Genomic DNA, 12,023 nt, shown 5'->3' on the forward strand with positions numbered 1-12,023 from the left:
CGTCTGCTCTCCCACCACAGCTAAAACATTTTCGATGTATGTTTTCTATGTCTTCCTCAGCATGCTTGCCCATGGAAGGGGTCCCAGATAGTGGGGGCACTGTCAACCAATGCCTTATTTAGTATCCCACCCACCCCCCGCCCATCTCTGGCCCAGCCAAAAGTCCTGCATAAGTATAATTCTTGTTTATTCTTTCACTAAAGGAAGTTCACTTAAAAAGCAACATTGCCCTGCTGATTCCACACTTTGGGTCAAAACACAGGGCAGGCACTAGTGGCTAAGGAAGCACCAGCTGAGCATGGAACAGTGCGCCACCGAGAACGGGCGCATTGCTTCTCTTCCGGCACTTTAGTTCTCTGGCTCCTCTGCTGGCTTCTCTTCATTGGCCAGCTCCGTTTCAGCACTGGGGGGCTTCTCCTCAGCCCCCACCTCCCCTCCCAGGCCCTCTTCCTCCGGGATGGCTCCATCCTGGTGCACAACCACCTCAGCAGGGGACCCCTGGCCGGAACTGCCCGAGTCATTGTCAAAGCTCTGGAAGCTGTTGCGCACCTTCATGATGTACTTCCGCAGGACGCTGGCTCCGTCCAGGGGGTTGGCGGCTGCCCCGTTGGCCGCCACAGTGTGCCGCAGGTGCTTCATCTCAGAGTGGAGGCGCAGCACGGACTTGTTCAGCTCCGTGAGTCGGTTGCCCAGATCTGCAGGGAAAAGACAGGAGAAGGGGGGTCCCTTGTGGGATTGATACCACGGCCAAGCTCACCTATAATAACTATTAACTGTATGCTGATGGACCTAATACAAGCCTTGGTTTCTTACGTGTTTGCAATAAGCAGTTCACAATTGCTTAGTAACTTTGAGAAGCTGTGTTTAGTTACACTGAGTACTGAAAACAAGAATTCAGAGCTTTGTCTCAGAAGATGACAGTATAATAAATAGCATGGTTCATTTGCCAGATACATTCAGTCAAAAAGGAATTCTTGAAAAGGTAACATACTCAAGACAACGGCTTATTCTGTAGTGTCACACATGCGCAAATGTGATATGAGCTGACTTTGCACTAAAAAGGCGACATGCGTGCTGAAATTTCTAACTGCGGCATATACTATGAACCAATCATATTGTAATTAATTATACTGATATTGTGATGTCAAAACGCTATAAAAACTCTGCTGCTCAAGGGAGGAGCCAGAGAGAAACAATTTGGGGTGCTTCTAATACCTGGTTTCCCTCCCGCTGTTGCAACAACGAAATAAACCTAACCCTCTTCTTTCTCCTGGCCTCCAGTGTCTTATTGGGTGGGGCACTGGAAGAGATAGCCTTTTCCAGGCATATCAGATGCAGGACTCTGCCCAGGCCTTGGAGGGGGATAGAGGCTTGGATTCTGGGTCAGACGCAACCCCTATAGATTAGCAACCCGCTTGAATTTTCAGTGTAAGCCACAGGGCCTGCCCCTTTTGTCCTCTTCCTGTTCCATGCACCATACAAGAACCGTAGAAGAACAAAGAGATTGGATAGACTCCACTGCGCTCTACTGAAGGCCAAAGTACTCCAGTGGACAGAGGCCTCGTCTGAGGCTCAGACATGTTAACGATCTTCCATTCTGTCCATAAAATGTGAACTGTAGATTTGTGCAGCCTTGAGGAATATCAGGGCCATGCAGAGAAGGGGTTTAACTGTTCAACTTCCTTCCTCTGTTTCTGCTATTTGAAACCAGGTCCTCCTCTCTGCTATTATTATTTTAAAGGAGAATAGGGACTGTAGACTATAGTACTGGGTACTGTCTGTTGCTGTAAGCATGCTCCTACTAGGAAATTTCCATACTACTTAACATGTCATGTGTCATTGCTTGTGCTTTGTTTCCGGTCTGTATCAGATTTCTGCTTGTTATCAGATCTCTACATTGCTTTGTTTATTGGATGCCCCAGCTGCTGACTGCATTGACTTAACACCGTGTAATCTCCCTTGAGCCTCAGTGAGAAAGGCAGACTATAAATAACATAAGTAAAAATAGATCCTTTTTAAAATGTCCTTTTAGAAAATGTATTTGCTCCTTCAAAATGCTAATAATCAGGGGTCATTTAGTAGAAAAAGAACTGCAGGAACTTATTAGCATAACTCATTAACATATGCCACACCCACACTTATTAACATATGCCACATTTTGTGCCCAAAATGTGCCATTTTGGGCACATTTAAGCCTGAAACGGGGCCTAAAAGGCCGGGACCGGGACGGTGCTGGGCAGGGGACGCTTCCCCTGCCCAGCACTGACCCAATCCAGACCCCTTTGGCCCCAATCCAGGCCAAAATGGGCCCATAATGGACAAAAATGACCATTTTGGGCCCGTTTCGGCCAGGATCGGGGCCGAAACAGCTGGGACTGGGTTGGGGCCGGGTGGGGGAGGCTCCCCTTGCCCAGCACCAACCCAATCCCAGCCGTTTCGGCCCCGATCCTGGCCGAAATGGGTCAAAAATGGCCCTGGAGATAACTGCTGCTTTGGAGGATGGAATCTACGGCATTATACTCTGCTGAGGTCTCTCCCTTTCCCAAGCCCCCCCCCCCAGGTTTCATCCCCAAATCTCCAGGTATTTCCCACTCCAAAGTTGGCAACTCTGGGTTGATGGATGGTAGATTCTGAGGCCTTCAGGAAAGAGGAGAGGGAGACGCAGGCCCTGGGAAACATGGAGGCAGAGAGGTCTGGAGGAGGACTCACATAGGCCCTGGGGGCAAAGCAGGACAGGTGGGCTTGGCAGAGAGTGGCCACCAGACTCCCCTTGCTTGTCCCCCTTTCAGAGCCACCACCTACCTTTCCGCCTGCTCTCTTCAAACTCTCTCCGGGCCGTGTCAATGTACCGCTGAACCAACGCCTTGAGCACCTGCCGCCGGTAAGAGACACGGCTCTCGCTACGCAGCCCACCATCTTCCAAGGAGGGGTTGGTCTGAAAAAGGAACAAGAGGGTTGTTTGTTCCTGAGTGCCCAGAACCCACAGCCAAAAAGTTTTACTCCATAAATAAGAGCAGGCCAAAGAGGCTGCATTTCCAAAACGAGAAAGAGCCACGTGCTCGGGGGACTCTTGCCTGCTTGCCTCTCCTGGGTCCTTTAAGGTTAGGATGCTGGATACGGCTGGCCCGTGGTGGAGAGGCACTCTGCAAGCACATGCTTCAGTGTACCTTGTTACGTCACTGAAAGAAGTGAGGGGGGCTAAACCTCAGTAAAGGCTGATCCAGAGTTAACCTTGATGGTCAGCACTGAAGATTAAAAGCCTAGATTTTGCCCCCAGTTACTAGGCTTGACTCAGGGCAATTACCATGATCTCTGCTTAAGAGATGAACGTGAATTTTTTTCCAGGGGCGGGTGGGGGGCTGACTAAAGCAATGCTCGTGCTAGCCCTCCCCTTTTCGAACATGCATGCAAAAACATTGGGGAGGAGGTATACCTAGCCTCTAAAGAATGAAATAAAACTCCTTTAAATAAAATCAAAAGATCCACAAAACGGCAGGGCCTGGCTTGTGGGAAGTGCAGGCAGCGGGAGTGTAGCTTTGGTGTTTATCCCTTTGCAACTGCAGAAAATCATTTAGCCAGTATATATATATATATTTAAATGTGTTTTTAAAGTGTTTGTTTCATTGTCACCAAACACTGCAAACATGGGACCAGAAGAGTTATTTAATTCAGTGATGACGTCGACACGGATACTGTCCAGTATGCACTTATGACACTGTCCTGAATGCTTTCTACACAGCATTCAGTACTGTCAGCGATGCCCAAAGAGTGAGGGCGATCAGAAGTTTCTACAATAAGTACTCCACTTCTTCCTTCTTGTCAAACCTCACTCTTGCCAAAAAATTCCAGATTGGGGAGAAAGCCCTGATGTTCAGAATGCTACATATACAAATTACACCCCCACCTATCATACTGTTTGTGAGGAAAACTTACAATGGTTGGAATTGGAGGATAGTTCTGTTGCCGCTTTGGTTTGTAACAGCACAGGAAGTGGAAGATGCCCCTGGAGGAGGCAAAAGAAGAAAGATCAGCAGAGGAGCTGGAAAGGAGATGGAGTCGTCCTCGAGGCTCAGGTGGGAAGGGGAGTCCCAAATGCAACGTGATTGAAAAGCGTAAAAAGCAAGACTAATCATAACACGGAGTCCTTAAAAAATGTTGAGTGTAAAATATGGAAGAGATGACTGCTTATACCTAAACTTTAATATCAGCCAAGGAGAGGGAGAAGAGAACTATCCCATAAGCTAATTGTGCTGTCAAATATTTTGAATATACTTTTCTGTTGTAGCTCAAATGTAGGGCTTTGTATTCTGTATACGTTTCTATGCACTCTCTATTGTCATTTCGATTTCTTTTTTCAAATAAAACTTTTTTAAAAATCTGCATTAGGCTACATTCATTTGTTTATTTTCTTACATTTGTATTCCCGTCTCCCTGGGAACCAGGCTTAGAGCGAATCACCGAAAAAAAGATAAAACAGGCAGCATAATCATTAAAACACTTCAGCAAAACATCACAACATACTTATTGCAACTGTTAACTGAATTGCATTGTTACAGAGAGAAGTGTGATGGGTGCAGGAGCTTTACAGGAGAGTGTGCGTGAGAGAGAGAAAATAAACTTACACTGAGAGCCTTGGCTTAGGTTTAGAAAAGAAACGTGAGTTCTTTATTGTAGGAACTCCATACTCTGAAAGAGGCAAGAAAGATTTCTATCTACCTAGTCTAAGGGTGGGCATAGGTTGTAGGATGAGTCCTGCATCCATGGTGCAGGATGGAGAGAAGAGACAGCTGTGTGGCAAAGAGAGGAAGAGAAGAATGTCACAAGGAGAAAGTCCTGAGATTAGCAATCTACACATCGAAGGGTAGTTCAGGGCAGTAAAGAGTAGAGAGAGTAAACAGATCTCTGACCTCTCTGTCTTTACATTTCTAGATCAAGATGGGTAGCCGTGTTAGTCTGTCTGTCACAGCAGAAAAGAGCAAGAGTGCAGTAGCACCTCTAACAACATTTGTGGTAGGGTTGGCGCTTTCGTGAGCCACAGCTCACTTCTTCAGATACAGCTGTGTTAATCTTCCTCTTCTAACAGCAACTGGACTCAGAATCTTGCTCTTCCACCTGAAACGAGCTCCACTGAAACTAGCGCACAACCCCGACGAATCCGTCCTCCACAGCGAACCCTCCCGTCCCCCTGGCTAGTGCAGCAGCTGCCCCACTCGGCCCCGCCACGGATGAGAGGCAGAGGGGCAAAGATCCGGCAGATATGGAAACCGACTGACCCCAAGGTGATAGCAGGGCTTGGAACAACCTCATCCGGCAGCTGCAAAGCTACTTACACAGCCCAGCAGGAACAACGTGCTGTCTCTCTGATGTGTGATCCCCTTGCTCTTGAGCAAGAGGGTGTTGGTGGGTTTGGGGATCCAGAACGAGAAGTCCAGATTGGTGTGTCTTTTTGACACATGTGGGGGGAGATCTGAACAAGAATCATAGGGCTCGAAGATCCTCTAGGGTCATCTAGTCCAGCCCCCCAAGTTTACTAAGCTAGCTGAGATGTACAGTTCCATGTGCGTGAGGGGGAGAGAAAGAGAGGCCATGCGCGGGACTGCATGAGAAGCCATGCATGCACCCATCAGAAACTTCCTGCTGAAGAAAACAGGGAGAAAGATGCTCTGGAACTGTACATCTCAGCTAGCTTAGTAAACTTGGGGGGTTGGACTAGATGACCCTAGAGACCCCTTCGAGCCCCTATGATTCTATGATTCCCATGTTTGCTTATTTCCTACGCTGCATTCCAGCCCTGTAACTGCATTTACACTAGAGGTGTGCATTGTAGAAATAAAGCTGATTTCATTACGATGCGTCGCTTGGATTCCTTTCTTGTGTCTAAGGCTGCTCACCGACGCTACCAAACAACCCCTGGGTAGCTGCGCCTCTGGGCAGTTGTGCAGGATCAGGGGGGTGTCCCTAGCAAAGGCCGGGGGCTGAAACCAGAAGTGTTGGTGGCCACAGAAGGAGAACCCCAATCCCGCCTCGCAGGGGAGATGGGGAAGGGGGGTAAAAAAGCTGACTCTGTGCCCCAGCCTCTGGCCAAGGCTGCAGAAATTTTGATTTAAGACACCCTCTCTCTCTGGAACTCGCAGCCTCTGGGGGGCGGTGTCAGAAGAGGAGCTAAAGGATGGGGAGGAGGGAAACAGTTCGTCCTCCTGTAAAAGCAAAGGAAGAGGCCTGCGGGTCCGAGGTCCCTCAAGCTTCCTCGGGAGGTGGTGGGCTTTCCTTCTTTGGAGGTTTTTAAGCAGAGGCCAGATGGCCATCTGACAGCAATGCTGATTCCGTGACCCCAGACAAGCGTCCTCTAATACAGAACTAATCAAGCAAAGTGGAGCCCCACAATTCAGGAAAAGGAAATTATTATGCACAATGGTACAAAAGACTTGTATTGAAATAAAGTGAACAAATGCTCAATAAATATGCTGTACAATAACATTAAATATCTTATATAGACTATACGCAATTGAAAAATATTTTTCCATGTACATTCATTCAAATATAGGCAACAGCGATTAAGTTCATATAGAAGTCCAACCACACCTTCTGATATGTCTTTGTTTTTCTTCTAGGTGCGTGGATCTAGGGTGTTGTTGAGAAGGTATGTATGGCTTACACAGGTAGATGAAAGGCAGGTCCAAAACTACTGATACTTGAGTATCAGATTCTCTAGTATGAAACTTTTTTCTTATAGGTGGATGCGGAAAAGGAGCTGGTCCTGTTTACAACCCGACAAGTGACCGGTTCTAAATACCCTTGTTTCATATGGAACCATTTCCTCAGGGGTTCCGTCACCATTTCCACCAACAATCAGACACACTTGTAGAGCTCTTGTGTGTCTGTCCTGGCACACCCACAATCTAGCCGTGCCACGATGTGTCTGTCCTGGGTGTTACAGCATATTTATTGAGCATTTGTTCACTTTATTTCAATACAAGTCTTTTGTACCATTGTGCATAATAATTTCCTTTTCCTGAATTGTGGGGTTCCACTTTGCTTGATTGATTCTGTGAACCTGGGCAGGTCACAAGAGGGAGGGCAGGAAGGGTTGCATCAATGCTCAGTTCTCACAGCTCCTTCTTACTTGCCCAGGGTAAGGCCGATCGCCACCTTGGGATCAAGAAGCAATTTTCCCCAGGCCAATTTAGCCAGGAATCCTGGAGGTTTTTTGCCATCTTCTGGGCATGGAGCAGGGGTCACTGGGGGCGTGTGGGGGGGAGGTAGTTGTGAATTCCCTGCCTTGTGCAGGGGGGTGGACTAGATGACCCTGGAGGTCCCTTCCAACCCTAGGGTTCTAAGGATTCTTTGAGTGACGGCCCTTCCCCTCTAGCGTCTTGTTTCCGGCAGAGACATCCAGGAAGCCCCAAGCAAGGCAGGAAGTCAGCAGCCCTCTCCTGTCACTGGCACCACAGGGCAACTAGACTCCAGAGGTACACTGCCTTTGAAGATGGAAGTTCCACTGTGGCTAACAGCTGCTGTTAGATTCATCCTCTGGGGAAAAGCGACGAGGAATGCGAAAGGTGTAAGCAGAGTGTAAGGAAGATTCTTTGGGGGCAGCTTGCTACTCCTGGGGGAAATTACCTGATGACGTAGAAAACCGACTTTGGTGTCGGGATGATGTTGAAGGGAACCGGCAGTGTCAGACCTTCCCTGAAGTAGGACAGGTAGAGCTTGGAGCGTGCAAATTTCCACTCCACGTCAGCATCGTTCTGCAGGGCACACCAGGAGGAGACGGTGAGGGAAACTGGCAAACATCAAGTGCTCAGTCAGGGATTAGTCACTGGGCAACAAAGGGAGGTGCCTCACGCCCCACATTGGGGGGGGGCAACCACTCACCCCCTTGATATCCCACAGGAAGGGAGGAAGAAGAAAAGTAGGCCTCTGCCATTATGTGGTGCCCTGACCTGGATAGCCCGGGTGAGCCTAACCTCGTCAGATCTCAGAAGCTAAGCAGGGTCCGCCTTGGTTAGTAATTGGATGGGAGACCTCCAAGGAAGACCAGGGCTGCAGAGGCAGGCAACGGCAAACCACCTCTGATAGTCTCATGCCATGAAAACCCCTCCAAGGGTCGCCAAACCTCAGCTATGACTTGAGGGCACTCTCTACCACCACCTCACTGGGGCTTCAGCTGCTGGTTTCTTGCATGGGATGAGGGCCTGGTGGGGGGTGGCAATTATTCTGGGCCCCCTCCTAGACTTTTGCCCAGGGCCCCAGAATCACTGAGACTGCCTGTTAGCAATGAAAGAAAAGAGCAAGAGTCCAGTAGTACCTCTAAGACTCACAACATTTGTGGTAGGGGATGAGCTTTTGTGAGCCAGAGCTCACCTCTTCAGATATCTGACTCACGAAAGCTCCTACCCTACCACAAATTTTGTTAGTCTTATAGGTACTACTGGACTCTTGCCCTTTTCTTCTGCTACAGACAGGCTAACACAGCTACTGCCATGTCTGTACCCCTACATCCATGTCATTGTTCTCTGTGTTGAACCATTGCTAATGCTGTACCTTGATTTCATTTTGGCAATGCTCTAACCATTGCTTTCATTTCTCTAGCAGCCTGAGAACCCAGCTGTCTTATCTCTTTCCTTTGAAGCTCCCAGAAGCGACCTTGCACTGTCTGAAATGCTACAGTTTACTCTCATGCCTTTTGTCCTGTCTAGGCTGATGTATAAACCCTGGAAGAAATTCCCAGACCGTTTCCTGCGCAAACCTGTGGTCTAAGTGGGAGGGGGAAAATGAGTATTTAGAGCTGTACTTTCTTCAAGTTTCTATTCCTACCAAGGAAGCGTGTACTGCTTAGATGCTTTCTTGCCTCTGAGTAACCCTGTGGACATCTATATGGAAATGATTGGATTTCTGAATAAAACCATTTAACCAAGGGCTTGGACTTCTTGTTGCAATGGTCCAGAGACCCGTCTGCCATATCCTGTCACCCGTAGCCTGACAGCTACCCATCTTGTGTTATCAGTGATGAATTTTATGGGGCAGGCTGTCCAACCGCATTGCTCCATTTATCAGCTGTTTATCTGACATCCCACTAAAGATGAGTGGTGAAGACCAAAGCCGTAACCCAGGTGTCCTGGCATTGGCCTCTGAATGGAAATGCAACAGTCAGCCCATGACCAGCAGTTCCAGTCAATCCGATCGACAGCATGAAGGAGCGACACGCAGCCTCAGTCGTCCAAGACGCAAGTCAACCGATGGCAGGTCGGGGGCAGGTATTGACCGTGCCCTAAGCGCTCCCCACCGTCCCTTCTCGTTTCATACAGTCGAAACACACGAGATGAAATACCTAGGTTCAACTCGTGTTCTCTTACCTAAAGGTTTGTCGGGAAGTGTAGGCGTCCTTGCAGCTTAAAGTTTAGCATTTACAGAGCAGCAGGGAGGGAAGTGCAGGTGTCCTTGCAGCTTAGAGTCTCCCGGTGCAGCCAGGCGTTGCTCTGCAGGGCCAGGCCGGGTGAGGGGAAGGGAAAATGCCATGATGCACCTTGAGAGTGGGAGGAAAGGCACCCCACGCTTGCACTTCCCTCCTCGCTGCTCTGTAATTGCTAAACTTTAAGCTGCAAGGACGGCTGCACTGTAATTGCTAAACTTTAAGCTGCAAGGACGCCTGCACTGTAAGTGCTAAACTTTAAGCTGCAAGGACGCCTACACTTCCCGGCAAACCTTTAGGTAAGAGAACACGAGTTGAATCTAGGTATTTTGTCTCGTGTGTTTTGAGCCTTAGTTATAAGAGGAGATGCCACTTTCCTGAGATGGCACACACAGGACGAAGCAGCGAACCCAGTTCCCGGTCCGGTTCCCCAAGCAGCACCCACCTCGATTTTCTGGAAGGAGTTGGTGATCATGGCAATGAGCATGTTGAGAAGGACCACCACCATCACGATGGTGAAGACCCCATACAGCACCCTCCCCACCAGCTCGGCCACGAAGAACTGGGGCATGTCGACCACCTTGTGCTCCTCCATCCCAAGCATGGTCCAGAAGAGGAACTGGAAGGTCTCGTTAAAGCTGCACGAGCAGAAAAAGCTTCGGGTCAGGAGTGCTCTCTCTCTCCCTCCAAGCTCATGTGGGGCCATCTGCCAGGACCTTCCGGGAACGACCCTGGCTAGATCCACCAGCCACCATCAGGGCGCCCTGCTTGGGGCCATCTCCACCCCCTTGGCCTTCTGTCTGAGACAGTTAAGCCGTTGGCTGCCGTGTCCAGATGCTGCCTGGAGACAGCACAAGCTCTCAAAGTAAAAACAAGAACAAGCTGGCTGCGACGGAGCGGAATGCTGACTTTTTCCCACCAGGAGGGAGGAAGTCAGACAATTCGAAGGCCGCGGTGGTAGAGGGTTTTGCAGAAGAAGGAAGGGGCCACCCCACCAGAGACCCCTGTAGGAGAGGAGAAGGCACCCCAGAGGCAGGGAGGTCAGCATCGCTAGCTCCAGCGGAAGCGGCTCTGAACCCTTTCTCCAGTGCCAGGGCCTGTGGACACACCAGCACCACGCCAGGCGCGGTGCCAGCAGGAGTGGATTTCGCCTTGTTGGCACACTCAACTTTGCTACCAAGTGTAGCCCCTCTAAATCCAGGGAGCTGCAGCCTTATCTCAGAAGGTGAGGCCTGAGGTGTGCCCTGAGCAAGAGAGCTGTGAAGTCATGCTTTGGACTGCGTGTAAGTGGCGCTCCAGTCCAAACTCCTTGCTCAAAGGGCCTCTGCATCCAGCCACTCTGGGAGGCAGCCACAGTCCTCTCTGCTGCAGGCCTGGCCAGGCCCAGCCTAGCAAGTCCTTGACAGCCTGTTCTGCCATGGCCAGGCCTCGCCCTGAGGATCAAGTGGCCAGACCCACATTTCTGAGCGGCCACCAGAGGCAACTGGGAGACTGAGAAAGGCCCGCAGCGCCTGGTCCGGCAACCCAGGCTGGGTCCAGTACCCCTCTGGCAAGCTCCTTTCCAGCCCTGCCCAGCAGGCCACGCTACCTTCCCAGCCTTTCAGACTCCTGGTAATGGACGTAGATATTGTTCATGCCGCACAAGAATGCCGTCAGGATGATCATCAATATGAACATGAACCTGGGTGGAGAAGAGAGCACCGGAAGTTAAGCCAGATGGCAGGAGCCAGCTGAGGCCTCCACCCCCAACACATATCTAGGGGGATCCTCTTTCCATATGAACATCCGGCGCTGCTGCCTTAACCATAGGGCTGCCAGGTCCCTCTATCTACCTGTGGGAAGGTTGGGGTCCTGGCACTTACCTCACGCTGGCATGTTGTGTTTGCTCTTTGCGTGCGCGTGCCCCGGGGCTGGCGCAATGACATCATTTCTGGAAGTGATGTCACCATGCTGACCACATGAGTGCTCACACGCTCCACACGGGGGTTAATTTGGCCTGTTTGGGGGCCACATCAGCTCCAAATGAAGTGCTGGAATGCTCCTGCAGCCAGTATGACGATGTCATTTACAGAAGTGACGTTGTCGTGCCTGTTGGGAGCCCAGGCACAGCACACGTTCTCAGGGTGCCTACCGGTGGTGGGCAACCTCCAGGAGCTTGCCACCTCCTGCTGACCACTGGCAAGTTGGCAGGCAAGGTGGCAAACCCCCGGGAGTTTGCCTGCTACTGGCGGGCGCCTGGGAACCTTATTTATACAAGCGAGACCACCGGCCCACCTGTTGTTTCCTCTCCAGGAAACAGAAGTTTTCCAAAGGATGCTTTTCTGTTGGATACCAAACTGGAGGTGCTGGAAATCAGCACCTACCAACTCTGAGCTCGGAAATTCCTGAAGATTTGGGGTGGGACCCAGGGAGGGCGGATTTTGGGAGGGGTGGAACCTTAGCAGGAAATAAGGCCATAGAGCCCACCTTTCAAAACAGCCATTTTATTATAACAACAACAACATTTGATTTATATACCATCCTTCAAGACAACTGAACACCCACTCAGAGCAGTTTACAAAGTATGCTATTATTATCCCCACAACAACGATCACCCTGTGAGGTGGGTGGG

The 12,023-nt window shown here is 50.0% G+C and overlaps 1 protein-coding gene across 1 annotated transcript in view; it reads right to left on the bottom strand.

Moving 5' to 3' along the window:
* Positions 1 to 12,023, bottom strand: part of XNDC1N (XRCC1 N-terminal domain containing 1, N-terminal like) — a 47,139-nt gene continuing 35,116 nt past the window's right edge. The window contains exons 19-24 of the mRNA XM_054974517.1: positions 11,001 to 11,093; positions 9,858 to 10,050; positions 7,621 to 7,748; positions 3,934 to 4,003; positions 2,803 to 2,935; positions 1 to 695 (exon numbers count right to left, since the gene is read on the bottom strand). Coding sequence (XP_054830492.1) covers positions 349 to 695; positions 2,803 to 2,935; positions 3,934 to 4,003; positions 7,621 to 7,748; positions 9,858 to 10,050; positions 11,001 to 11,093 — 964 coding nt within the window. The 3' untranslated portion in view covers positions 1 to 348. The remainder of the gene's footprint in view (positions 696 to 2,802; positions 2,936 to 3,933; positions 4,004 to 7,620; positions 7,749 to 9,857; positions 10,051 to 11,000; positions 11,094 to 12,023) is intronic.

This window comes from Eublepharis macularius, chromosome 3 (genome assembly GCF_028583425.1).
Source record: "Eublepharis macularius isolate TG4126 chromosome 3, MPM_Emac_v1.0, whole genome shotgun sequence".
NCBI lineage: Eukaryota > Metazoa > Chordata > Lepidosauria > Squamata > Eublepharidae > Eublepharis > Eublepharis macularius.